This window comes from Calidris pugnax, unplaced genomic scaffold, assembly GCF_001431845.1.
Source record: "Calidris pugnax isolate Ruff unplaced genomic scaffold, ASM143184v1 scaffold211, whole genome shotgun sequence".
Classification (NCBI taxonomy): domain Eukaryota; kingdom Metazoa; phylum Chordata; class Aves; order Charadriiformes; family Scolopacidae; genus Calidris; species Calidris pugnax.
The window spans coordinates 8,640,789-8,668,028 of NW_015091083.1; the positions used below are offsets into that span (position 1 = coordinate 8,640,789).

General features: G+C 49.5%; 1 protein-coding gene across 1 annotated transcript; it reads left to right on the forward strand.

The window, feature by feature from the left end:
* The first annotated feature begins 573 nt into the window (after nucleotides 1-573).
* EXOC3L4 (exocyst complex component 3-like 4) lies at nucleotides 574-26,922 on the forward strand. Its single transcript, XM_014957408.1, has 12 exons — nucleotides 574-889; nucleotides 2,734-3,136; nucleotides 6,685-7,336; nucleotides 10,243-10,360; nucleotides 11,419-11,544; nucleotides 12,749-12,849; nucleotides 15,008-15,103; nucleotides 16,947-17,061; nucleotides 19,630-19,752; nucleotides 20,430-20,582; nucleotides 21,900-22,021; nucleotides 24,170-26,922. Exons 2-12 carry the CDS (start codon nucleotides 2,779-2,781, stop codon nucleotides 24,330-24,332), a joined length of 2,127 nt encoding a protein of 708 aa, XP_014812894.1. The 5' UTR covers nucleotides 574-889; nucleotides 2,734-2,778; the 3' UTR covers nucleotides 24,333-26,922.
* Nucleotides 26,923-27,240: the final 318 nt, after the last annotated feature.

The following is a 27,240-nucleotide window of genomic DNA, read 5'->3' on the forward strand; positions in this document are numbered from 1 at the left end:
TGTTTAATGTCGTTTAAACCTTCCAGACCCCTTTTTTTTTTTGAGTCCCTTTTTTGAGACCCTTTTTTTTGCTTTGAGTCCCCTCTGAGGTGCCCAAAATGCTCTGGGGATGGAAGGATCCAGAGCCAGCGTCCCCATGGAAATAAGTGCCCTTGGGGCAAAGTGAGGAGGTGAATATATAAATGTGTAACCGCAGGAGACGTCCTTCCCCCACACCTGGCAATCATTACTAGGACCAAGCTGCCCGTGACCTTCAGAAACAGGACAGGAAGGAATGAAATGCAGCCATTCCTGGTCAGCAGCTCTGGGGCTGCTTTTGAACCCCCATACCTAGACACCATGGGGCTTTACCCCACCAGGGCAGGACCAGGTGCCTAAATCCTTCTCCCCCTGCCTGCTCCAGGCCAGCCCAGCCGAGCAGCTCACCCCAGTCAAGACCCTGATCTCACTTCCATCTCCAACCAGAGAGTAAATAATTAACCTTGGGGCTTTCATGCATTTCTCCCCGCCTCTTTCCTGCCTCTTCCCTTCTTTTAAATCCCCAGACATAATGAAAGTGAAAGGGTGCTGGAGTCTTTCCTGGGGAGCAAACAGGAGAACATTCTGAAGGTCTTGGGCAGGTGGGGACAGGCCTTTTTTTCCACTTTCAGCCGCCCTTTTTCAGAGGGCAAAGGAGGATGGAGAGCAGTGCCGTGCCCAGAAGGAGCCCCTCATCCAGCACAGGCATGCAGGATGGTGCTCCTGCCAACTGAGGTGGGCATGCTCACCCGGACCCCTGCCCAGCAGAGCTACCACCCACCACCACGTCTCCCTGGGATTTCCTGCAGTTCCTCGGTTTCCACGGATCACACCTGCATTATCCCAGCTCCCTGCGGAGAGGATCAGTTAGGTCAGTACCAGGGTGTGTATCCCTTCTCTTTCCTTGCCTGTGGGCTCACCTCTTATGGTCCTCCTGCCTTGGCTCCCTCCACCACCCATCTCACCCCTTTGATCGTTGCTGCTGCTCTGGCCACAGAGCCTTTGTGCAGGGTTTGAGCTAAGGATCATCCCCCTTCCTACTGAAATTCTTGGAAAATGGGGTGCCCTCCTTTTCCTCCCACCCTCTGTATGGGCTGTGATGGGGTGAGCTCCTGAGCAAAGCAACGAATGATTAAATATCCCCCTGAGCAAGTATGACGCAGGGGCTGAGCCCCACTGGGCCAGCAGCTCGGCAGACCCACGGGAGGACGCAGTCCCTGCGGTTTATGGCCCGTGAAATAACCACGCACAAGGGAGCAAAACTCTGGCCGAACTCGGATGGAGGCAGGGTGAGATCTATTTTCAGAGCCCCAACATGTCCCTTCACTGCAATCGTATTTCAATCTCTGTCTCCTGTGAGCCGGGCAGACCTGAGACGGGCAGTTCCTGGGTGACCTCAAGCCATAGCTGTTTCTGATGATTTAAACTGATTGCTGAGCTGCCTTGAGCCTGCTGTGGGGGAAACATGGCTTCTCCCATCCACAGAGCTCTGCAATGCACAGCGTCCCTGTGAGCAGGCCCTGTTTGCTGGTGACCCGGTGAGAGCCCTTTTCAAGGGAGGGAAGGCAGAAGCTCTCTTCCTCCTTCCCAAGCACCCAAGCCAGGGGAAGGGTGGGCGAAGGGGGGAAAAATCTGCCTGCAGCAGGGCAGGAGCTGAGCAAGTGACTACAGCCCGGGAGCCCTGACAGGAGCACTTCTGCTGAAACTTGGCCTGGCCTCAAGTTACGCCAGGGGAGGTTCAGGCTGGATATTAGGAAAAATTTCACTGAAGGGGTTATCAGACATTGGAATGGGCTGCCCAGGGAGGTGGTTGAGGCACCATCCCTGGAGGTATTCATAAGACAGGTAGGTGTAGTGCTGGGAGATATGGTTTAGTGATGGTGATGCTTCCTGTTTGTTGTGCGGGTGTCTATTTTTGTCAGTTAGGTTGATGGTTAGACAAGATGATCTTTAAGGTCCCTTCCAACCTAGAAGATTCTGTGATTCTGTGAAATTTGAAAATCTCCTGCAGCATCCCCTGCAGCTCACACAGGGGCTTGCTTGGCCCCTCGAGACGCCCCTTCTCAGCGTGGCAGGATGCAGGGCGCCGAGGCAGGATGAGTGATGAGAACCTTCACTGCATCCCGCAGCCTGCCGCGCCGTAACCATGACGATTGGGAGCACGGAGACTGCCCTGGGTTTGATGGAAGGGGCGAGAGCAGAGCTCAGCCACCCACTGGGGACCGCTCACCCCCGGGCCACCTTCCAGCAGCGGCAGGCCAGGGCTCGGGCAAGGCAGAAGCGGCAGCAGCAGCGTGACCCAAAGTTGCTGTATCCACATCAGAAAGTGGCAATGCCTCAGCGAAGCTCAGGAAGGGTTATCAATCCTAGGTGGCTGGAAATCCACCTAGAAGAATGGAAAGTAAAAACATACCTTGTTACCAACCAAAATTGGTGTGTTTATACACCAGCGTTTCCTTGGCGCTGGAGAAAGAGGTGCCACTTGCCTGATTTATGGAGTTAAGCAGAGCTTTCCAAAGCTGAAAGCAGGCCAGCACCTTTTGTCTGTGGGTAGAGAGATTGTTCCAGTTGCTACAGGCTAGAACAACTTGCTCTGTTCTTGTATTAGGCACAGGAAAGGGATGGGCCAGGTTTGCAGTCCCGGACTGACTTGGGAGGCACGGTAATACCTTGTTATGAACATCTTATCTAATTCTGCTCTGTTACACATTTCAGTGATTACCATCAACCTGTTTGGAAAACCCCTCGTTGAAAGATAAGATGAATAGAAATATGGAGTTATCCCCAAGGAGCGTGACCAAAGAACCAACCTCTCCGACAAACAGTGTAGGGGAGAACAAGATGGAGGTTGCTTCTGAACTGTGCAGCCCAACTTTGCATAGCAGAGACAGTGGGTTCTTTGAAAGAGGTATTAAAACCATGTTAAGCATCCGGAAATCACAACGAAGCCCAAACAAAGAGAAAGGAAAGGAAGGTACTGGTACTTGGAGAGGAAAACGACTTTCTCTGCGATTCATCAAGAGCTGCGAGGAGAACAAAACCACCATCTGTAATGGTGTGGAAGAGACGGTTACTGAGAAGATAGAAGCAGAGCCCATTCAAGCAAAACCTCTTTCTGGTAAGAAGCAAAACCACCAGTGTAATTTGCTTGGTAGGATATGTGTAACCTTCAACTAATTTACACTTTTCAAATCTTAGGCCCAACAGAGATGCTAAAGAACCAGGCATCCCATTACAGGGCAGAGACTAACTGTCACCCCTTGCCCAAACTCGTTGGGGTGTTACCTGGCCCAGCCTGGACAGGTCACCTGTCACTGAACAGGCTGTTCATAGAATCATAGAATCATAGAATTGTCTAGGTTGGAAGAGACCCTTGGGATCATCGAGTCCAACCATCTACCCTACTCTACAAAGTCATCCCCTACACCATGTCCCTTAGCACTGCATCTAAATGGCCCTTAAACACAGCCAGGGATGGTGACTGTGGCCTCTACTATGTTAGTTTAACCATATCCACAGCCTGCCTACAACCAGTGCATCAACCTGTTGGCTCAGCTATCAGCAGACATGTTGTGCATCATACATACCAGTCACCCATCTGCTGGTGACAGTTTGGGAACTCCTGGTCTGATGGTACCCAGAAGTGCAGGGTGGGCCATTCCTACACTGTTGCCTGCACTGCACTTTTGGACAATTGTTTTCTGCTTTTTAGCTCTCAGGCTGACGGTCCTCAGATTGTATTCTGTAGGCTGCTGCAAGGCCTTGAAGGGGAAGAAAGATGGTTTGGATGTGATCTGCTTTAGCACCTCCACCTTGGTTCCTAATCTTAGAGACTGCCTTGCAAAGGGACCTCTGCAGCTGCTTTTACTCTCTTATGCTGACTTTCCATCTATTCTTCTCACAACATCAGTGATGCAAATATTTTTTTGGTTTGCTTTCCCCAGGCTGGTTCTTCTCATGCACTTTGTCAGCATTATATAGATAGCTCTTAGTCAAATTGTAATAACTACCTTCAGCATAACTCTCACCTTTCCCAAGTGTGGGCAGACTGCAATGACTTTTTGATCTTGGTTTGAGCACTCTTCTCCTCCGCCTTCTCAAGGCAGAGGTACTATGGTGCATCCACCAGGAGATAGGTTGATGTGGGTCAACAGGGCTTGACCTTTCCTCAGCCTAAATTTCTAGAAAGAAATTATTGGTCTACTGCATTTGGTGTCATGAGAATCAGGTAGAAGGGCCGACATTGTCTCCTGGCTACAACGTGCTCTGCTGTGTCATAAGGTTATTTACTGCTTTGCACTGATACGCTGCGAGGTTGGTAAACTGGATCTGAGCCCACCTCATAAACTTTGCTAGTCTGTTCTCAAAGGGTCATAGATGAGGAACGACATGAAATGTTACCATAAGCCCTTTTGATCTCCTGCAATAAACAAGCTGAGGAATTGCATTAATAAGGCCCATCCTGTGCCCAATAACTTGTGATTGGCCTAGACTAGAGCAGCTCTGTCAGAAACACATCCCATCCTGAGATAAATATGGCAAGCGATGGAGACTCCACCATGTGCACCATTAAGCTGCATAATGGTTAATTGCCTTTCAATTGTCTTCCTTCAGCTACCAGCTGGCTGATCTCGTATTGCTAAATTAAAGATCCATTTAGCACCCAATATCACCTCCCTGAATAATTACCCTAGATGGTGATTAAATGGTGTTTTCTCACTTTGATAAACAGAACAGAATGTATTCCTTTAGTCTCTCACTGCAAGCACTTGTGCAAACACAGGTTTTGTATTAATTTTCTAGAAGAGACGAAGTTAATTGGCACAGTCTCCCTTCCCTCCGAGTGCAGAAGAAACTGTAGGTCCATATAGGAAATCAAAGCTATGTGCATTGTATGCTGCATTAATAGTTGGGTTATTTGGTTTATTTCTGTCTTCATACAGATGCTCTTATGCTGCATGGATTATTTGGTGCATATGGTAGAGAATCTGTGTGCAGACAAGCCCAAGGGCATAAATTATGGGCTATGAACCAGTCCTTCATATCTTGAGTGCTTTGCAATTATTCTGTACCATTTTATATGTGTATGTCTGAGAAGCAGTGGCCACACATGCCTAAATAATACCCTTTCCCTTCTCCTCTTTAATATTGTCTCATGCCCGGTGTCACAGTGGGATCTCCTGTTCAGAGCATCTGTTATCATGCTGGAGATGGCAAGAGCTTCCCAGGGCCTCTCAAAAGCCAACAGTGCTCTTGGATCTCCTCAACACATGGAAAATGCTTCTTGTATTACTGGAAAATAGGCAGTGGTTCTTGCACCAGCAAGGCTTTGAAAAAGAAATGGGAAACTAAGTAGATCTCAGCCACTTTGGGGGTAACAGTATTTGGTGACTTTCCCCCAGTCTCAGCCAACACCAGCCAGTACTGGTAGTGGGTACCCAAAGCAGAGGAGGTGGGGAAAACCTACGTGAGACCAGGAGAAAGCACGCACAGGTTTGGATCCCCCTCTATAATATATTAATGTCCCCAAACCATGCAAGGGCAGCAGTGCTTGGTTGAGAGGAGACTGAGGACAGCAAGCATTCATTGAACCTCTTCTAAATGTCTGGAACAAGTAAGAGGCATCTTTCAGAGTCCCTTTGTTGTGGTAGGCACAGGCTGGTAAAGATGGCCAGCCATGGATGAGCCAGTGTCTGGCTTGCTACCTCAATCGCTGTATCTCAAGGAGTCCTCATGATAAAAAAAATCACCAACAACCTCTGCAGTTCATGTTAGCATTTTACTAAGTCCTCAGAAATGCAGGAGCAAGCTTAGCCATGACACCAGTTGGGAAAGTGTCTTAGGAAAACTTGATAATGTACAAAATCAGGACAGGAGGGAAGCACGGGGTTTGCCCAGCGTTACATCTGAACGGGGAATGTTCCCAAAAATGTATCAGAAGCATCCCCCCGGTGGCTTCCCCAGGGCCTTGGTATCTCTGGGGGACATGCTGGTGGGTAGGCTGGGGGCAGCCATGACCCTCTAGTCAGATGTCTAGCCCAGGAGCTCAGAGGGCCTGAGGGGGTCTGTCCCACTGTGCTGCCTCCCACCCCTACAGCTGGACCCCTGGGCACCCTCCCTGCCTTCTCGGGCACCCCACTGGAACGTCCTTTCAGCCAGAGATGCTGTGGCCAACGCAGCAGGGGCAGAGCTGTGCTGAGTACACTGGGAAACAAGGGCATCCCTGCCAAAGGAAATCCTGCTGGGACGGTCTGTCACCAACTCTTTCTGCTGCCAGTCACACTTCGGCTCCTCACTAACAGGAGGGCAGAGCCAGGGGTGGTTTTTACGCAGCCTGAGACACCAGTGCCCCCCATGCAGCCTCGCCAACCATTGCCTGAGGTTTTCCTGCAGGGCTATAATTGGTTTTTCAGATATTTCCTACCTCTGAAACCAGCAGTCTGGAGATGTGGCTCCATTTACAGTGATTGCACTGCTTTCCTCTCCTGTGTCAAACACAAGCTGGAGTGATGGGGCCAGGGGGGGCTCAGTCTCAGGGGCACTGGTGGGACCTGGCTACTCAGAGCAGCCCTGGGAGCCTCCCTGTGGGACATCTTGTCCTGTTCCCAACCTGTCAATCCCCTAACGCCTGCTTTGTCCCAACCCCTTCCCCCCTTCTTCCTGCAGTAATGGAAATCAATGAACTTATTCAGAAGAGGCAACTTTTGGAAGCTTTTGCGAGCGTCAAGTACTTGGAAGATGAGACAATCGCTGAACGGGATGCTGAGAAATACAAAGATAACCCCCAGGAGTTTGTGAGGAAATCCAAGGACGTGGATCTGCTTTATAACTCCATCACAAGCGCGATCCAGTCCATCGTGATGGGAACACTGGAGCATCCCACTGTGGAGGATACCATGCTGACCTCCATGGTGACTTTAATCGCCCGTGAAGAAGCAGCTCATCCTAACACAGGCAACGCTGCTTGTCCTGGGATGGACTTGCTTGGCACACCCAGAAAGTGGAGGGAGAAGTGGAGGGAGGCTGTCAATGAGAGCGCTAGAAAGAGAGTCCAGAGCATGCCCATGGCATCAAAGGAAGAAGAGAGTTCTTGGCTTGATCTCCACTTAGGTTTCCTCCAGAAACACCTGAGTGAAGACTTACTGAAAATTAAGTTATCAGTAAAAAAGTGCTATCCAGAGGAGTACCAGGTGTGTGACATATATGTGGAGGCCTTTCATAATGCCATTGCCTCGCACCTGCAAGAGCTCTCCCATAGACCCCTGGGATTCAACGAGCTCTACAGCTTGCTCGACTGGGTGGCCAACACCTACCACAGGTAAGATGCCACACTTGCCACACTGCTTCGGCCTCCTCTGGGGAGCAGCAGGACCACGGGGTGTTTTCAGAGCACAGAAAGGAGCTGTTTTTCTCTGAGCAAGCAGGAGAGACTTCTACAGTAGAACCAGATAGCTAATCTATTAATAGGTGGGGACAAAGGTTTGCTGCTTTTCGCAGATCTAAATTACCTCGTTTTCCCCTCCCTCTCCCACTCACTGTTCTCACATGCCAGGAAGCTCCTCCTTGCAGCACTGATAAACCTCCTCGCTTTCTGCAAATATTTTGCCAGGTCCAGCAGCTGCTCAATGACTTTCCCAGGCATAGGGAGGGACCTATGGGGGAGCCCTGCCTTCTTCCTGTTTAATTAATACTGTGATGCGTTTGGAAACAGGCCACGTTACCCTCAATGTTCAGGGGTCAGAGTCCTCTCAAGAAGGTGCCGAGACATTACCATGTGGAATTAGGAATTTTAGGATCTGTTAAAGCTCCCCGTAATTCAGGGGTGACTAAAATGTTTTAGGAGCTGCATAAACATATCAAACATCATCCTCAGGGCACCCTGTGTGTGTAGGAATAAAGGCAGGAATTTTTCACAACAGTAAAAACTGTGTGGCTGGACGTTGCCTCCTTTTACAGCCAAATGAGACATCTAAGATAGGCACCAGTAGAAGGTTGTGTGTCCTCAGTTGCTCTCTGGGCTAGACCACGGCCCATGATTCCACCACCAAAAAGCTCTCCTGGGTTTAGATCCAGCAGAAATACACGGTGTGGTGGGAAGGAGGAGAGAGGCAACATCTACAGGAGATGAATCTGCTAATAAGCACGTAAGAACAGCCATGTCAAAGCAAAATTGTGTCTCTCCCAGAAGCTGGTCTCCAGGAATGGCCTGAACTGGATAACCAAGGATGGGACAGACGCAAACCAATTGGTATCCCTCAAACAAACCAAAATGTGAGTGAAGACAGGAGTATCAACACTGAGTTAAACAGTGGGCAAAAATGACAGGGAGGGAGCAGTGGTGGAGCAGAGCAAGCAGCAGTGACACTTGCCCAGAGCACTCCTAGCCTGGGTAGCTTTTGGCTCAGGAACATTTGGACCACAGATGATTGTCGTTTTGAACAGCCCTAAACAGACTTAATATGTGAACTTGCCTAGTTGGTCCTCAAAACTCATTTAGAGTGGTGACTGCTGACATGTGTGTAACTTCCTCAGCATCATGGCACGGGCTGAGCAGTGGTATGGCAGAACCACTATGGGAATGACACTCCCACCCATTGCCCCTCTCCCCACTGTGTCCCTGTTGATCTCATCTGGAGGGAAATTCCTGGATGTCCCCAGCCCCTGGGGCACTGTACTGCACCCCAGCATTGCAGGAGAGGGGAGAAGAAACGAGCTTCAGCAGGCAGGTTCTGCACCAAAGAAAAGTGCCCCCATGGTATTTCTCTGACTTGCTGTGAAAGAGCTTATTAAGAGCTTGCAGCTGTTTGGGGCACTGCCTGCAGTCAGTCACCTTGTTGGGTTGGGATGTTTCCATTGGATTTTCCCATTCTGAAAGAACTTCATCCCCTCTTGGGACCCATCCCAAAAAAGAAAAAATCACCTGACCTAAACTCATTATCAATGCTACAGTTCAAACAAATGGAAAAAAAGAAAGAGAGGGGAATAAGCTCCTCGAGTATACATTTGAGCCAGTCATTTAAGCCACAGTGGAGAGTTTGTATTTAAATGTGTGGTGTCCTTTTAAATGAGCAGCAGACTCCTGCAGCAGCTGGGCTGTGCAATGCTTCACATGTACAGATGTACCTCTCCTGGAAATCTGAACCATGACCGTGGGGACACAGACTCCAGGCCACTATCAGCGTGCTGAGTGTTTTTTTCTGCTGAGCAGTCACTCTGCATCAGCCTGACCTTGCACAGTGCAATTCTCACCTGGACCCAAACTTGACCTTGTGCTGGGTGCTGGTTTGGTGGTGGGAATGCTTTCCGGTGGTTGAACAGGCTTCACACAGGACATCACAGCTCTGTTCCTTCCTAACCAGGTGACTGCTTGCAACTTATTCCAATGCCTGAATATTTTCTTCTTTCTCATCCCCACCTTCATCACTTCAAAGACGCAATGCCTCCACGGTCCAGTCCATGGCTAATTACAGGGGTAGCACATTCAATTGTACCGGCTCGTAAGGGGTTTCTTGCCCTGGAGGGAGAAACACGAGTGCTCTCTCCCTTTCCCTGCTAATCAGCTGGCCTGATTACACTGCAATCAAGGGGAAAGTGAGTGGTGAAGTTGTGTGTCAGCTGAGAGCACTTTGTAGTCAGACTCTGTAGCTGCATGTCCGCCCACCGTTTCCATCTGCGGAGGAAGCAGAGGGGCAGCGATGTCCCCTGTCCCGAGCACGGGAATGCCTTCCAGAGCCTGCCCTGCACAGAGCAGGACCTGCCCTGCCACCTCCCTGTGCCAGGGATAACCCACAGGGAGACAGAACGGGCTGACACGGGCTGTGATGTGACACCAGAGAGGAGCCGGGGGGATCAGCTAACTGCACAGCAGCACGCTGCTACAGGAATTACCCTGAAAGGCATTTCGCAGGCTTGCAGTCAAGTGAATCAGCTTCAGCTTGTTTATTTAAAAAAGTAAATTCTCATAGCGCTTTTCATGTCCAAACAACTCAGAAGTCTCATGATTTCTAAGGTGGGCTGGAACCTTAGATCATTTTGATTTTGAATAATTAGGATTTTGAATAGTGAGGAAAGATTTTCTTGTTAAAGCTTGAAAACAAGCATCTCAATTTAAGCTTTAAGTGTATCTCTCACGGCTTAATAATTATGTAGCTCATGCCACATGAATATTCCATCAATTTACTTATACTCCAAGGCAACGTAATTTGTTCGCTTGAATCTTTCCAGTGAACTCTTTCTGGGTCACCCTGATCTCAAACCAGAAGTTAAGACAGAAAACCTGTCCCTGCTGTTGACACCAGCCGATTGGGATAAACTGAAGAGCGACTACATCACTTCTGCAAAGGTGAGAGTTTTGCCCTTGCCCCCATGTGCCCCACAGGGAGGGTATGGAAGCCCCAGCATCCCTGGGCAGAGGTCTTGGATGGCTGCATCATGGTTCCCAGCCCCACTAGGTGCTGAGTCCTGCCAGCACCACTCAGAATGGCCTTTAATCAAAAGCAAAAAGTCCTGAACAACACTTCTGGGACCAAAGAAGGCCATGAGTTTGAACCTGGATGATTACAAAGCCAAAAGAACTGTACCAGACCCATACAATATTGCTGAGGCATACCAAAAGGTCATAGCTGGGGTTCATCAGACTGAAAGCACTGCCAAGTTAGGAGTAAAGACATTTTAGCTGCTACTTTCATGGGGTGTGAGCTCCTGCAGCACATCTGAGGCTTGCTGTAGCCAAACAACTTTGGGCTTGTCCCCAGCAGAGGACCCCCCCGTGCTTCAGCTCCTCCTAGGAAGCCCCTTCTTCAGTTGTCTTTCTGCTGTCCTGGGCTGGGACCCTGTGTAAGACTACATGCTTTCCTGGCTCTTTGGGGGGTTCAGACATTTTCTCACAAACCATTTCTGAAGCAGGGCAGTGCTGAAGGTGAGCTCAAGGTACCCAGCTGAATAAAATCAGTATTGCTCCATGGTGCTGGTGAAGGATGGTTTTGTTTCACCGGCAGCGAGATTGATTTATCAGCCAGGACTGAGCAGTGCTGCCACTTACACAAGTGGCTGGACCTCCAGAAAGGACCAGTGTGACTTTGTGCCTTATGTGACCTGGAGGACTTTGCAATCAAGCAGTCAAACAGCTGACACAATATTTGCGTGCCAGCAGAATGCAAATTCCAGATTCCCCTTTGGTTCGGGAGAACCTTGCCCCCGCACGGCACAGCTCCTGGTTTTTCTCAGGTTCCTGTGTAGTCTGACGGGGTCTGGAGCAGGACCTTTGACTCTGCTTACCTTTCCACGCCCCACTCATGAGCCTTACACACGTGCCGACGGAGCAAACCACCCCAGGCCACTTTACTCATGCTTCCTTCATTATCCTGAGCTGCGTGTTTCCTTCCTACGTTTAACATTTAGGAGAAAATCAAAAGCTATTTTGGAAACATCCTGAGACTGGAGGTCACGGAGAAGTGGGAGAAGGAAGTTCATCCAGAAGTGAAGGAAAACCTCTACCACTCCTCGCTCTCCTTTGATATTCAAACGGTATTTAATTAGCGGGGACAAAGTGTAGGGGGGCTCTGTGGCTCCAGGGAAACTGGATCATTACCTTCTGGGGTGGAGGTACCGCCTCCTGCGATAGTTTATGTTAGTCACGCACTGGCAGAATACATTAGAGCAGAAAATGCAGTTTATTACAACTTTTAGCTCTCCCGCTTGCCTTCTAGCTGCAAATTAAACCTGCTGTCAATTGTGTCAGCAACATAATAGGCAACTGATTTTAAAGTCCTTAAATCTCTTTGATTAGAAAGAAGAAAGAGAAAGGGGAAAAAAAGGCGGAAAGAAAAGGTTTGTTAGAAAAACCCTTTGGCTGAAAGAGCAACTTTGTCCCGGGGCTGCGGCAGCCACGGAAAGGCTGTAGGCAGTGACAGCCACTCCAATTTAAACAGTATAAAAAACAAAAGCTCCCACTAGCTTTAGGGACTACAGGGTAATAAAGCCAGGAGGGGTTCGGATTCATTCTCCTCACTCAAAAGGTTGAGTCATTTCAATTAAATATTACCAAAAAAAAAAAAAAAATGAAGAGGGAGAGAGAAAGAAAGAAAGAAAATCAAAGAGTTTTGCCGGCTGCCGTGACTCATTTTCCGTAGAGGAATATTACACGTTGTGTGATCACCGGGAAGGCAGGTCTGAATTGGATTAGCAGATGGGTAGGATGCCTCGGGAAATGCCAGAGCGGGACAGCAGCCTGCCTCACTCCAGAGAGGCCACTGGGACTATGGGAATGGGAATCGGGGCAAGCAAGATTTCAGGGTGATGCCCAAGCCTCCGTGCAGCCCTGGTGTCGCTCCTGAGGAGGGGGATTGTTTGTCCCCCCCAGGGGTGGTGCTTAGAGCCACCCTCAGCATGGGGACACGGGGATGGCTCGGCTCCCCTGGGGCATTGGGCTGGGGATTGATCCACAAATCCCCCCAAAAGAGGAGGATGGAGGCTGGGGGCTCCAGTCACCACCACATCTAGTTCACGCACCACTACATGATTACACCGTTACACAAATCAGTTTGTGCCTCTTGGCCCATTCTGGATTATTATTTTTAAAACGACCAGAGAGTAATACAAACCTCCTGGCAACAAGTTGGCTATTTCTCCCTTTGCTAGGCAAGTCATTTTTATCAACCAAAGCTGCACAGGATCCTTGTCTCTCCTGCACTTGTCATATTCACTGGCATTTTTTCATGCCCTTTTCTAGATCATCGCGGAGCACATGAAGATATCTGGAGACATCAGCAAGAGCCTGGGAACACAAACGCTTGAGCTGTGCCTGGCAGAGCTGCACGAATTCTTACCAAGGTCATCGCCGCTCCGGGCAGCACATTCCTTCCAAATCAGTCCCACATTGGTAAAAAAGCAGGGAAAAGGACCCTGCGTTGGGCCAGACACTGGCACCCAGCAGGCACGGGTCTGCTCCTGGGAGAATTGGAGATCACAATGAGCCCAGTGCCAAGCAAGCAGCAAAACAACTTGGAGGGAGTCATAAACAGACCCAGATGGGACTCTTGCAAGTCCCAAAAGCTGAGGTCAGAGCTCCGGGAAGGAGCTGCTGGATGAAAAGGAGTAGGACCGCTGTGGTCCCATCCACCTGGGACCTTTGTGCCCTTGGATGCTGGTCGCTTGCAGCTGCAACCAGCAGTTACGGACCCCCAGACCCAGAGCCTGCTTGCCCAAAGCACAATCTAGGTGTCCACGGGTGAGACCTGCTGAGGGGGATTTCTCCAGCATCCCATGGCTACGGGCATAGAAATGGCTGATGAGACCCTCTCTGTTACAAAAAACATATAGCTACACTGCCTTCTGAGGCTTTTTAAAACATATCCAGTGTCCAAAGGGCACAGGACGCAGCAACTTTGCTGAAATAATGATTTGGTAGGCCCATCTCTGTTACAAAAAACTTATAGTTACGCTGACTTCTGATCTTTTTAAAACTTATCCAGTGTCCAAAGGCCACAGGACCCAGAACTTTGCTGAAATAATGATTTGGTAGGCCCTGATTTGGTAGGCCCTGATTTATGGTCTTCTTCTCCCCTGTGACATGCTTTGGGGATGCTGCAGGGAAGGATTTTTGGCTCGCAGAGGGTCCCAGCACAGCAACACGCTGTCCGACCCCCCCGGCAAGGCTGCATTTTTGGGGGGTTCAGGGCCGCTTGCCGGAGCAGTGATCTGCGGAGGAGAAAGGCCCTTCGGCATGAATCAACTCCGAGCGAGACTAAAAATAATTTCACATTAACCTTTGAAGTTTCCCACCTCCGGCAGGCGCTGAGCGGGGAGTTTGCTAATAGACGTTTTGCAGAAGTGAGGGTGGGGAGCCCAAATGCTGCTTTTTCAGACCATGAACCCGGGCCATGGCAGGTGCCCAAAAGTGCATGAAAGGCACGTTTTTCCCCTTCTAAACCCTCATCTCCAATGGCCCAGCCATCTACACTTGTCTCCCTTGCCCTAGGTGAGCAGGGTTGTTCAAACCAGCTATTTGGCTTTGAAGTCTGCCTGCGTTTTTGAGGAGAAACACAGTACTGATGTTCCATTCTTTCTTTTTTTTTTTTCTTTTTTCCTCTTTTTTCCCCCTTTTTCCTATTTTCTTCTTTTTTTCCCCTTTGTTCTCTTTTTAATTTTTTTCTTTTTTTTTTTTTCTTTTCTTTTTTTTTTTTTTTTAAACAAAATTGGTGTAAAATGCAAGCCGGGGTAGCAAGGGCCCCCAGATGAAAGGGTCACTGAAACTTAGGCTTTTCCTTAAACAAAACTGAGATGCGAGTGGCTGAGGCCAGCTCGAGCAGGTTCCTTTACCCTGACAAAGAATGGGAGCACCAGGCAAAGCCTGCCTGAGCATGCAGCCTCCTGCCAGCAGCGTGGACCTGGCTATAAAACAGCTGTTAAAGCCATAAAAGCAGTGTGGGTTGGACTAAATGATCTCCAGAGGTCCCTTCCAACCCCATATCGGTCTGTGATTCTGGGGTTCTGAGCAGTGCTACACGGAAACCAGATACCAAACATACCCTGCTGAGATTGAGGATGGGAAACATAGGTGTGATGCCCTCTTCCTGTTCACCTTCTGTTGTAAAATCAGCCCTGAGGTAAATCCTTTCCTTGCGCGCTTAGGAGGCCACGTATTATATTGCCCCAAAAGCCAGAGAAATGAAGGACCAGACTGATGAGCCTGAGTACCACAATTAGTCCCTCAGCGTGAGGAAAAGTCAGAGATTTGGCGTGCCGAGATCCCTGGCATCTCTCCAGAAGTGCTGCGTACCCGCTCAAGGCACCCTAAACCCGTAATTATCTGCCATCTCTTCCCCTCCAATGCACACACATGTTATGACAGCTGGAAAAAAACATGTCTGCATACAGAGGGGACAGGTTGGGCCAGCCACCAGTGTCTCCTGGCACCACTGTGTACACAGAAGATGAGCCATCCTCGGTCCCCCAGCCTTTATCATTACCTACGTGTCTTCTCCTGCAGGTTTGGGGAGGACTTTGTGGAGTGGAGCACTGCACAGGACAGTCCCATCTTTGCACCCTATTTTGCTGCCTACATCAACAGCTTCCATGACCTGCTGTAAGTCCCCCCACAAGCCGAGCTGCCGCATTGCTGGGGTATGGGAGGGTGGCAATGTCCAGAAAGGAAAGACCAAGGTCTCCTTGGGGTGCTTCATGGGGTGCTCAGCTTCCAGCCCTTCCTCGCCTCTTGGGGGAGATGTTCCTCAAGAGATGCAGATACAAATCATTTCACTGGGGCAGAAAGATGAAGAAACAGAGGTGGGGATGGATGTGGTTCATGGACAGATCCGTGAAATCAGATCAGGTTCTTGTGTGAAAGCTTTAAACTAATTTTCAGCCCATCTTTTTCAGCCTCAAGAGGAGGGTCTTTTTTTTTTTTTTTCATTTTTTGTTCTGGAGCTTGGCAGAATAAACCCAGCAGCATGGTCTGATGGCTGCTTTTGGCACCAGGCTGGAGGAAACTCCGTGCCAGCCCCCCTGCAAATAAAGCCCTGCCACGGCTGCTGGCAGGAGGAGGAACTTCTAGGGCTTTGGGTGCATTATGAATTAGTTATTTAAAGCCATGCCTTGAAAAGGTGTCTGATAAACAAGTATGCCCATCAGCTCTGGGCATCCCTGCCGTGCAGATGCGATGCTTTGGAGGTCAACCTGCCAAGCAGCTGAGAAACTTGGGGTGTTGCTCCATCTCTGCCCGGCACTGCCCAAGGTGGGGATGTTACATGCTAAATATTATTGAGGGGATGCAGAGGATGGTGTGTTGCAGTCTCTCACAGGAGCCAAAGGCTCCAGCCGCAGTGAGCACTTCTCTTGGGACGTCTCTAGATGGCATGGTCTCTCCAGCAATGCTAACCTCGCCGAGGAGCCGGCTTTCTCTCCCTCCTTCTGCAAAAAATTGCCAGTTCCCTGGGGCTGGCTTCTCCCTTCACCACCTCTCCAGTCCCCAGCAGTCCCCTAAGGGGACTGGAGAGGTGGTGAAGGGAGAAGCCAGCCCCAGGCAGGGATCTGACAGGCATTTAGGTGGTGGATTAGCTCCTCTGGGTTTATCCCTGTGTTGAGTTAAATATTTGTCAGCCTGGGGTGAGAGGGTTGCTCTTAACGTGTTTTGTAGTCCTGCCTGAGCATCCTCAGACACAAACAAGTTACCAAGCAGCAGCAGGAACCCACCGTGCCCCGTGGTCACAGGAGCGGACGTGGCACGTCCAGAGATGTTTGGGGACCACCGGCGTTTTGGTGGTGCTGCCTCAGGTCCCCCTCGGGCTTTTTCTAGTGGGGCAGGGATGGAAAGTGAGAAGAAAGCCAGGATCTCGCAATACCCCCAAAAGCCCATGCGTACTGCTGGGGATTTCATTAACCTCTCCAAAGTTGTGTTCTCTTCCTTCTTGGTGTGAAACCTTGCAGAAGTACGCACTGTCCCTAGGAAACTCCACAGGTTTCCACCTCCGTAGTTCACCATCCCAACTGCTGCCGATAAACGCTGCCCGGAGTGAGTCAGCAGGGCTCTGGGGGACGCCGGGGTCAGCAGCTTTCCCTTCTCCAGCTTTATTATTTACTTCTCTCAGTGCTCTCTCAGGTACCTGGAGATCATTTAGCAGAAGTATTGCTCAAGTGAAAAAGTAACCAGCCCATGCAACCGCTGTGCATGGTTGAACCACCCCACCTGATGAGGAAATAGGTGTTTTTTTAAGCACAGTTATTCAGTTGTGATTAATTTTCTGTGTATGGATTGTGCAAAAAGAGTCATTACTTTCACCCATTAAGTGTTTCCAAGAGGAAGTAGTAGATACACAAATTTATTTAAAAATAGTGTCCAAGATGCCAATCTGGATAAAATGCTTAGGGGGGTGTAATAGTTTACATAGTTAACATTAACCCACTGGTGGTGTCTCTCCCTCTCTCTCTAGGTCAGGGTTAGAAACAGTGTTTAAAGTCAACACTGAGGAACTGCAGAAGATCTTGGCAGCTCTGACAAGGAAGTTCACAAATATTTTTTTAAATAAATTAAAAACAAAAGCACAGGTAAGAGGATCTTAGCCACATTATTTCCTAAATAGAAGGGGTATGTACAGGACCATGGCAGCAGCAGAGGGCCGTTGCCCTTCCCTTGTCTCACCAGCTAGACCTTGGTTTGCAGCGCATGACATCATGGTCCCTCCAAAATCCATCATGCCTAACATTTGTAGAAATCCTCCTTAATTGAAAGCGAAACTTTCAGCATCCTGGGAGCTTTTCTGCTGTGAGTAATGATACTTGTGACTATGATATGACAAGTAATGATACTTGTGATCAATACTCACTGCTGTGAGTAATGATATTTGTGACTCTGTTTGCTTTAGTACAATGGCAACCAAAAGAAAAGGGTATTTAGTGGCTTCCAGCATCTCAGGTAAAGCAGTGGAGGGAAACCTTACCCACAGTGAAGCACCAGGGAAATCAGCACCAATGGGACGTTTTTCCTTCTATCAAAACATTTGGATTTTTCAAGACTTTTATTTACTCTCACTTATTCATAGATCTGCCATCACAGTCCATTATCAACCTCTTCAGACAGGACAGAATTCATTCTGGTAGAGGTGATTTTTCCGGGCTGTTTCCATGGTGAAGAAAGACTGATTCTTTCATCATGAGGATGCTAAAGCTCTGGTATCATCTGATAAAGCTTTGGTATCATCTCAACTTGTGTTAAGAGGCCTAAAAGGCAATGTGCTGCAATGCAGTTTGTGCTTCCCAGGTGCTACAGATGGGGCTTTCTGCCCCCCCCAGCTGGCTGGGGGTCCCCTACCTCTAGCTGGTATAACACCAGATGGGGAAAATTAAGCCTTTGGTCTGACCTCTTTTCACTCATCCTAATTCACTTTCTAAATCACCGAGCACAACTTTGAGTGGCCAAGACAGTCACACAACTGCTCCAGTCCAAGCCAAGGGGACTTTCCAGTGACTGCAGAGCTTGTCTCAGAGCCTAAGGGGCAGGAGAGGAAGGAATCAAGCCAAGGCATTGAGCAAGAGAGCCAAAATGCCGTGAGAACTGCGAATGGCCGGGACAAAGCATTTCCAAACAGCCCTCCAGCAGGCTGGGAGCACAGCAGGAGGGAACAAGCGGGGGAAATAATTGGGAAGGAGAATGCCAGGAGTTGAAAGACAGAGATCCTGAGAGCTAAGAGGAGAAAAGCACAAAGGGAATGTGCCAGAGAAGGAATATTTTGAATTTTGCCCTTAGGGGAGCCTCTTCCAGGTGCTTTTAGCGGATATTGCTGTATTTCTGTGTGGAGGGACATTTAGTTCTGGGGAGCTGGCAAGGGGCCCCCTGCCCACTGGGGACAGCATATGGAGGGACATTTAGTTCTGGGGACCTGGCAAGGGGCCCCCTGCCCACTGGGGACACTTGGTCAGAGCACCTTGTACCCAGGGCAAATGGGAAACAGTGCCATCACCTCCATATCATCACTGACCATGAGGCATCAAGTTGGGGATGCTCCCAGCTATTCCCCCACCACCACATCAGAGCAGTGAGAAGGAAAATCCCAGTGAGACACAGATACATGGGTCTGCAGGCAGGACAGACAGCCCCCTGCAAGTGCTGTGAGCAAGAGAAGCTTGATTTTCTCATGGAGAAGGCTGGAGGGGTGATGGGCTAATTTCCAACAGATTCACTACCAAGTGACATATCATGTCCATAGCTAATGCAAACCCAGGTAACACTAGCATACATGGTTGCACACCACAGCCTGTTCTAGCCATGTTGTCCATAGCTGGTGCAAACCCAGGTAACACTAGCATACGTGGTTGCACACCACAGCCTGTTCTAGCCATGCTTGAGTTTCCTCTGATTAACTTTCATATCTGTTTCTTCATCCATACAGTAGGGATGTGAATTTATTTACCTAAAGAAATATAGCTGCTGGATTAGAAGGCGGCACGGAGCAAAGAAATGAGGTGTCCCAAGCAAAGCCTTTAATGCCAAAGCATCTCCTGCTCAGGGAGTGATGCTTCTCCTGTCTGCACTGGGGTACCTACCCGGAAAGGGGAGACATGGATCTGAATTCCCTAGGGTGCTGAGAGAATCCCAGCCTGCTCCCTGCTCTGGTGCCTAAAGCCTGGTGTGTCTTCACACAGAGGGGGTGCACCATCGGTGCTCTGTGCTTTTTGGTTCTGCTTGAGTTTCCTCTGATTAACTTTCATATCTGTTTCTTCATCCATACAGTAGGGATGTGAATTTATTTACCTAAAGAAATATAGCTGCTGGATTAGAAGGCGGCACGGAGCAAAGAAATGAGGTGTCCCAAGCAAAGCCTTTAATGCCAAAGCATCTCCTGCTCAGGGAGTGATGCTTCTCCTGTCTGCACTGGGGTACCTACCCGGAAAGGGGAGACATGGATCTGAATTCCCTAGGGTGCTGAGAGAATCCCAGCCTGCTCCCTGCTCTGGTGCCTAAAGCCTGGTGTGTCTTCACACAGAGGGGGTGCACCATCGGTGCTCTGTGCTTTTTGGTTCAAGCCCCTTGAGCAGGCATACAGCTGGGTGCCTTCAGCTAGTGCATCACCTACTCTGAATATTACTGGTGTCATCAGTGAGGTGGTAATTTTTCAGCCACTCCTTAAGAAAATCCTGACCAGGGACTGGATTTTGGCTACGGAGAGGCCGGACTCGTTGGCATCGGCGATCTCGCAGTTCTCCAAGCACCTGCAGCACATGAGGGACCCCACGGGGCAGGTAGGCAGACGGTCCCTTGCCCAGGCACAGTGATGCTGGGGGAGTCCCACTGTCATTTCCAGGCTCTGGTCTGACCTGCAGACTCATCTCCAGCCGTGGGAGATGTTTATAAGCATGGGGACTGCTCATGGGGAGTAGTTCAGCTATTACCATACTTCCACGTGAGAATAAGCAACATCTTTCCTTTCTGTAGTTTAAATACGGGAAATGATTCCTTTAAAGAGGAACAAAAAGCTTTGGTGAACATTACCACTGAACATTATAATTCCACGAGTTGCAGGCCAATATAGTCCTTTCACATCTGTGCAGTTGTGAAATAAATGGGTGGGTGACAACCGCACTATAACTTAAAATAAGATAGCACCCTCAAAACCTACCTTTAAAACAATCCCAAATATCCCCCCCTTGCTCCTTGAGGAGCTGAACGGCCCACACAAAACCATGGGCTGTTCCAGGGTGAGGAGTATTTCCATGCATTCCCTTGGACGCTGCTGGCTGCCTTCAGCTGACCTGGGCAGTGTGTCCTGGCTGGTGCATTGCCTTCGTGCATCCTCTCTATGCCCTTGGCTACTGCTAAAGACCCGAGGGCTTCTTCTGCACTCTCTCACTGCCGTAGCCTTGCCTGAGAACCACAGAAAAAATACCATGAGGTTTGGTTTGGTTTTTTTTTTGACCAGGAGCTTCTTCGTGACATTCATAAGTACGTGGTGAGGGAATACATCGTGCAGGTCATCAAACCCAGACGGAAAATGAACGAGGAGACGCGGCAGCAAGTGAGTGAAAAGATGAACCAGGAAGCCAGAATCCTAAATAATACGCTCATCGATCAGGTATGTGAGTTCCCTCCTGGCCTCCCCAGGTTGTCTCATTCCCGGAGGTGTGATGGCTTCTCGGCTTCCCAAGGACTGAGGCTGCAGGCTTTCAAGGAGGACAAGCCTCGAGAAATGTAAAAGTGCTTAAAAGAGAGCTGGCAAGGTGGTCACTGCAGATTAATGGTGTGGACTTCTAGGCTCTGGCATCCTCTGCTGTGCTGGACCATGGCCATAATGCCCTGCTGAGGGTCTGGCTCCCTGTGGTGCTCATGAGCATTGGGGAGCACAGACTCAGGTCCCAGTGGAGCTCCCAGGGGTGCCTTGCTATTGCCACCCCCCAGCAGCACCCTGCCCACTCCACAGGTTGGATCAATGGGCCAAGATCAATGGGATGAGGTTCAATAAGGCCAAGTGCTGGGTTCTGCATTTCGGTCGCAACAACCCCAGGTGACACTACAGGCTGGGGGAAGAGTGGCTGGAGAGCTGCCCAGCAGAAAAGGACCTGAGGTTGTTGGTGGACAGCCGGCTGAACATGAGCCAGCAGTGTGCCCAGGTGGCCAAGAAGGCCAAAGGCATCCTGGCCTGGATGAGGAACAGTGTGGCCAGCGGGAGCAGGGCAGTGATGGTGCCTCTGTACTCGGCACTGGTGAGGCTTCACCTCAAGTGCTGTGTTCAGTTCTGGGCCCCTCACTAGGGGTGGACATTGAGGTGCTGGAGCATGTCCAGAGGAGAGCCACCAAGCTGGTGAGGGGTCTAGAGAACAAGTCATATGAGGAGAGGCTGAGGGAACTGGGCATGTTTAATTTGGAGAAGAGGAAGCTGAGGGGAGACCTCATTGCCCTCTACAACTCCCTGAAAGGAGGGTGTAGAGAGGTGGGTGTTGGCCTCTTCTCCCAAGGGAATAATGACAGGACCAGGGGAAATGGTCTGAAGTTGGGGCAGGGGAGGGTTAGATTAGATATTAGGAAGAATTACTTTACCGAGAGAGTGGTCAGGCACTGGGACAGCCTGCCCAGGAGGTGGTGGAGTCACCATCCCTGGAGGTATTTAAGAAACATGTAGACATGGCACTTCAGGACATGCTCTAGTGCCCGAGATTGTTGGCTTTTGTCTGTCTGTGGGTGGGTGTGCTGTGTTTTTGTTTTTTGGTGGGTTTGGTGGGGTTTTTTTAGTGGTTGGACTCGATCTCAAAGGTCCCTTCCAACCATGAATATTGTGTGGTTCTGCCCTACACCAGGGACAGCCACCCACGGCCACGCTCTGCCCTGCAGCTGAAAAGCACTTTGCAGGTGCCGTGCTTCCCCCTGACGTCCCCGTGTACCTCCTTGTTCGCAGGGCTCGGACTCCGACTGGCTCCTTTCCGCCATACACCACATCGCCGACATCATTGGGGAGAAGAAAAAAGACAAGATCAAGGAGTACGTCAGGGACCTGTGTCAGGATTATCCAGATATCAGGTGTGTGAAACGGCGGATGCCAGAGCTGCCAGGCTCCATCCCAAACAGTGCCAGCTCGCCCCTTGCCTTGGCCAAGCTCTTCAGCTTCTCTTCTCTGCTGGTAGCCACACGTTAGAGGTCAAGGTGCCAGCAACTGGGGGCATTCCACCTTGGTTTTCTTTCTTTATGGCTGCATCCTTTCTCTTTTTTTTCCCCATCTGCTGTATCTTATAATGCACACAAGTTACCTCAAAAGCCTTTTAATTTCAGAATAGCATAGCATAGCATAGCATAGAATAGAATTAGTTGGAAAAGGCCTACAGCAATCATCTAGTCCAACTGCCTGACCACATCAGGGCTGGCCAAAAGTTAAAGCATGTTAATAAGGGCATTGCCCTAATGCCTCTTACATACTGACAGTCTCGTGGCATCAACTACCTCTCTAGGAAGCCTCTTCCAGTGTTGGAGCACCCTCTCAGCAAAGAAATGCTTCCTAATGTCCAAATCTAAAGCTCCGCTGATGCAGCTTTCAACCATTCCCATGTGTCCCATCACCAGATACCAGTTTATTGCTCCAAATGAACCTTGTTTCACTTAAAGCTCCAGGTTGCCTTTCAGCGCATCACTAGTGTTAGGCCAGTTTGCCAATTTGCAGGCTCCAACTTTGGAGCAAATACTTTGTCTCCTGTTCTCAAGGCTCAGTCCTTGAAGTGCAGCAGACTTTGACGCAGTTCAGCTGTAGTTTCTGAAAGGGCCTCAGCACAACCACTAAATTTTGGAATAAATTATAAATTCTTTCTTTTGTACTTTCCATTTGCTGTTCCAAAGCAGCATCTGCAAAATTTAAGGCCACTGGAAAAGTAAACAAAGTGACTAGCTTTGTGCACGGCTAAGCAGCTTTGTATCAGAAGTTACCTCCTCTTCTACAGCTCTTCTACCAATCACTGAGAAGGAGTATCAGCGGTACAGCTTGCAAAAAAATTCCATTTAATCAGAGTCACTTCAGAAAAAGATCAAAGGTTTTTGCACTGGGTTACACAGTTCCTGCTGAAGAACACTTATACAATCAAAATCAACCATAAACTTAACAAATTCCTCAGGACACTGACGTGGACTCTCAAATATTTAAAAATAAAAAAAAACATTAAATATATTTTCCTTTCCCCAAAACAGAGGCTCAAAATTTTTCATAAGTATATTTAACTTGAGTGGGTCAGATATGCTTCAGGCTTATCTGTGTGGGGAAATTCAAGACATGGATTTCCGAGGTGAACACACCTATCCTACAAAAAAAAAAAAAAAAAGCAGCCTAATGCCAGTGGCCAGACTCAGCTGACGAAGGAGGCAGTGCCTGTTCTGGGAAAGATGGGGAGGTAAATAATGCCTAGTCAGGCTTAGCTATTTGAAAACAATTTTCCAGGCAGAAGAGCCATTTACAAGGCTGTGATTTGTGGTACTTTTTCATCATTAGCCTTAGACCCCAGCCAGGTTTTTAGTCTCATCCTCCTGGTTGATCTATTTCCTGGCTTTCCATTATTGAGTAATATTATTTTAACAATTAAGTTTGGAAAACGAGGCGGAACCTGCTGGACCTGCATTGCTTCCTGTTCAGGTCTCTGTTAATTCTTCCCCTGAGCTCTCAGAGACGTTGCTGAATTTGTATATACCGAGATTACTGGAACAGGGTATCTTTCCAAGTTGGCTTTCCTAGCTCTAATCTAATTAGTGCCTGTCAGCTTCCTAAATATTAGCACTTCCATTACTCAACTCAAAATAATCATTAGATAAAAGGTCTGCAGCCTCTCAGGAAAACTTGAAAAAGACGTCACATGTGTGTGGAGAGAGAGGAGGAAATTCCCCGAAGCACCAGCAGCTGAACGGTGTCCCACCAGCACAGGGTGGTAGGAGCTGATGCTCGCTGGCTCGGTACCTCCTCAGGCTGCAGACCCCCATCCTCGTTGTTCTTCCAGCCAAGGGAAGAGCTGTTGCTTGATGGTTGGATTAGATAATCTTAAAGGTCCCTTCCAACCTAGACAATTCCATGATTCTGTGTTCCCCAGTGCTTTGCCATGGCCTTGTTCCCTCTCCAGCACGGTGGTTGGTTGGTTGTTTACCTCTGGGCTGGTTTTGCTCGCCAGGACTGAGCGAGGTCTTGTTGGGTTTCTGCAGGAAGGAGCACATCATGGCGGTCCTCACGCTCCGGGGGCTGGGGTGTGCCAGGAGAGCGGCGATTCTTCGGCAAGGCTACCATGTGCTGGAGAGCCCTGACGGTGGGGAGGGCAGCACGCTCTTCGCTGATATCGATGCCCCGGTGATCATCAGCTGCTTCTAAAACAGAACCAAAACATCAGTCAGCATCCTCCCTCCTCCTGCGCTGCCTCTACGGCGTGATCCACAATCTGCTACCCCACCTTCCTCCTCTGCAAATGCGACTTTTTGACTGCTGTGGGAAAAGGAGTAGCTTTCTGAACTTGCTACCCCGAGTTCAGAAACCCAAGGCAGCAGATGAGCCAAGACACTGACCTCCTGCCAGAGCTCCTGGGCAGCAGCTCCAGCCCAGGCACCGCGTCCGCCCTGTGTTCAGTACAGACTTTATTGCTCTGTTGTTTGGTCCAAGATTGAGTCTCTTTCCAGACAACAGGAGAAAACCAAAAGGAGTTCACTCAGAGCTATATTAAGGCTCGGACTGTGCGTTCCATAATTATACAGCAGCAGAGCAAGAGCCTCCTTCATAATTAGCATCCCTGAGCAACCAAGGGGCAGAGCTTGGGCAGGGATGTGGTGCCCAAGTCTTATTTCCCTCCCCCATGAATGAGCTGGCATGACACAAGGTTGGTGACGTTGTGACCCGATGCCACAAACCACTACCTGCCTGAGGAGGAAAACCTTGGAGGGTAACCAGAGCCCACAGCTGGGACACGCAGCGCATGGACCGCGCTGCATTCCACGATGGACCCCATGGCCCTTCTGGTGTTTGAGCAGATTTTCCACACTCGTGGGCTGCCTTGCAAAACTCCTGAGGGAACAAAGACCGGTTCAAGCTGTCACAGCCTCTCTGTGTGGGCAGACATGTCTGGACCAGACGTGCTATGCGGAGGGAAGCTCCGAGTCTTCCTTGCCTGGAGGAAAAGGGCCACCGTGCCCTTAGTCCCTTTTCTTGTTTGTTCAAATGAATTTTAACAAACCTGGTACAATCTGACTGCAGTATGAAACCTAATGTGAACCAGACAGGCATAGAGCTATGGGTCGGATCCTCTTCCAGTGTAAGCCAGCATCCCCCCATTGATGGGCACGGAATACCAACGGTTTAACTCCCATGAGGGATCCAAAGCATTACATCCAGCATCTGCAGGGGAGTCTAAAAGAGACATCCAGCAGCCTACAGCCATGCAAATCCGATTTTATTTAATCCAATTTATCCTTTAGGTTGCCCTCCACTGGAATTAATCCAAGACTGGATTACGATCCAAGACATGTCTATGATCTATCAATTAATGTGATAAATGTGGACATGGCATAGCCTTGGAACACTAATTTTTCTGCTGTATAGCCTAGAGCATCAGCAGTGAGACTCTTTTGCTTCCTTTGCTCCAGTTTGCACCAGTGTAAATTTCAAGCTGGATGAGCAGCAGGCACTGGTGACAGGCCGAGGGGGCTGTTATGGTGGATAAGAATTATAAGAGTCCACCTTTAATTCACAATCATCATATGAAAATTTTTTGTAAGGTAGACTTGCTTCCTCCACAGTCAAGATGAAGTGTTTTTCTAAAGATGGCTTTGAAATATCGGGTATGAATTGAGAGCTTGAGGCAGAAAATCCTGGGAGGAATTTTCTGCCCTGCATCATTCTTCTATACAGCTCGTGACAATTCCTGCAAATCCTTGGCTTGGTGACTCTCTGTATTTGCTATGGAGAAGGAGAAGTAAACTACCATCTGCATCTTCTGTTGTGTGTGAAGAGCTCAGGAACACCGTGGAGCTCCCCTTCCCTGTCCCGAGGACACGGTGTAAGCAGGGAGCCCTGGATTACACCCCGGTGGGTGTGTGAGCTACATCCCCCATCCCAGCAGAGGGGAAGGGCTTCAGCGCTGAGAGATTTATATTTAATGTCAAATGCATTGACTAAGTGGGGAGGGGGGAGAGTATAAAAAGGGGTTTTCAACTTTTGCATCCTCAGCCTGAGACGTCTAAGACTGAATTTTCAGAGGAGTGTGGGATTTGAGGCCCTAAAGCCTCAGCGGGAGCTTTTGTGCGTCAGAAATTTCCCTCTGCCCTGCGTGTGTCTCTGATCCAAGCACCTCATGCAAGGCATCCGAGGCACAGAACTTTTCCCAAGTGCATTAAACATATACTGGGTTTTCAGTCTTATTATTTCACTAGCGGCCTCTCCACAAAGCAGCTGCCTTTCCTCAGGCTCCAGCCGCCTGGCCCTGGGATTAGATAAGGCTTCCGTTTGCTAATAAAATCAAGTTGCTACCCTGAAGTCACGGAGGAAAGCTGGGCACAGTCACCTGCTTTTTGTCACAGCCTCTCCTGGGACTGTCAGATCCTGCAGCCTGGCATCCTGTGAGCCAGCAGCAGGAGCCCAGCCTGCTTCCTCCAGGAGATGCTGCTCCCCTGATGCTCGTTCTTGATCAATCCAGTTTAATGCTGACCCCATTAGGAAGAGGCTACAGTTCTGCTCCTGTCCTGCCCTGACACCCATGCTGGAGAGAGAGCTCCAGGGTGGCTGGGGAGCGAGGTCCTGTCCCTCCCTGGGCAGGGGGATGCTCGGTCTGGGCTGCAAGAGCAGGTCCTGGAGACGTCTGAGCCCAGAGAGAAGGGCTATGCTCTCTGCTGCTGTCCAGCTGTCTTCTGTAGAACACCCTGTGTTGATTAGGACCATACTTTACATTCCAATAAAAGAGAAGAGAGGCCTCTCAGGGCTTTTATTGTGAAATATGTTGCTTTTGTAGGAAAGTGCCAAGGAGCTCACTTATTACCCCACGAACTCCCTCTGTTTGCTCTTTCCCTGTGATTTCCACCATCAGCCCTATTCCTACCCCAGCAGGCAGTTACATTCCCCACCAGGAGAAGCAGCTGGAGACCCCCAGCTTTACCCCAGAGCCACCAAGTGCAGATACGTCCTCCGGTGAATAAGGCTTTCTCAAAAGCATCAAACTAATTGGAAGAGCCAAACTCTCTCCAGATTTAGCCTCTCAGGGGTGAGCGCTGCGTTTCGGGGGGGGAGACCTGGCACA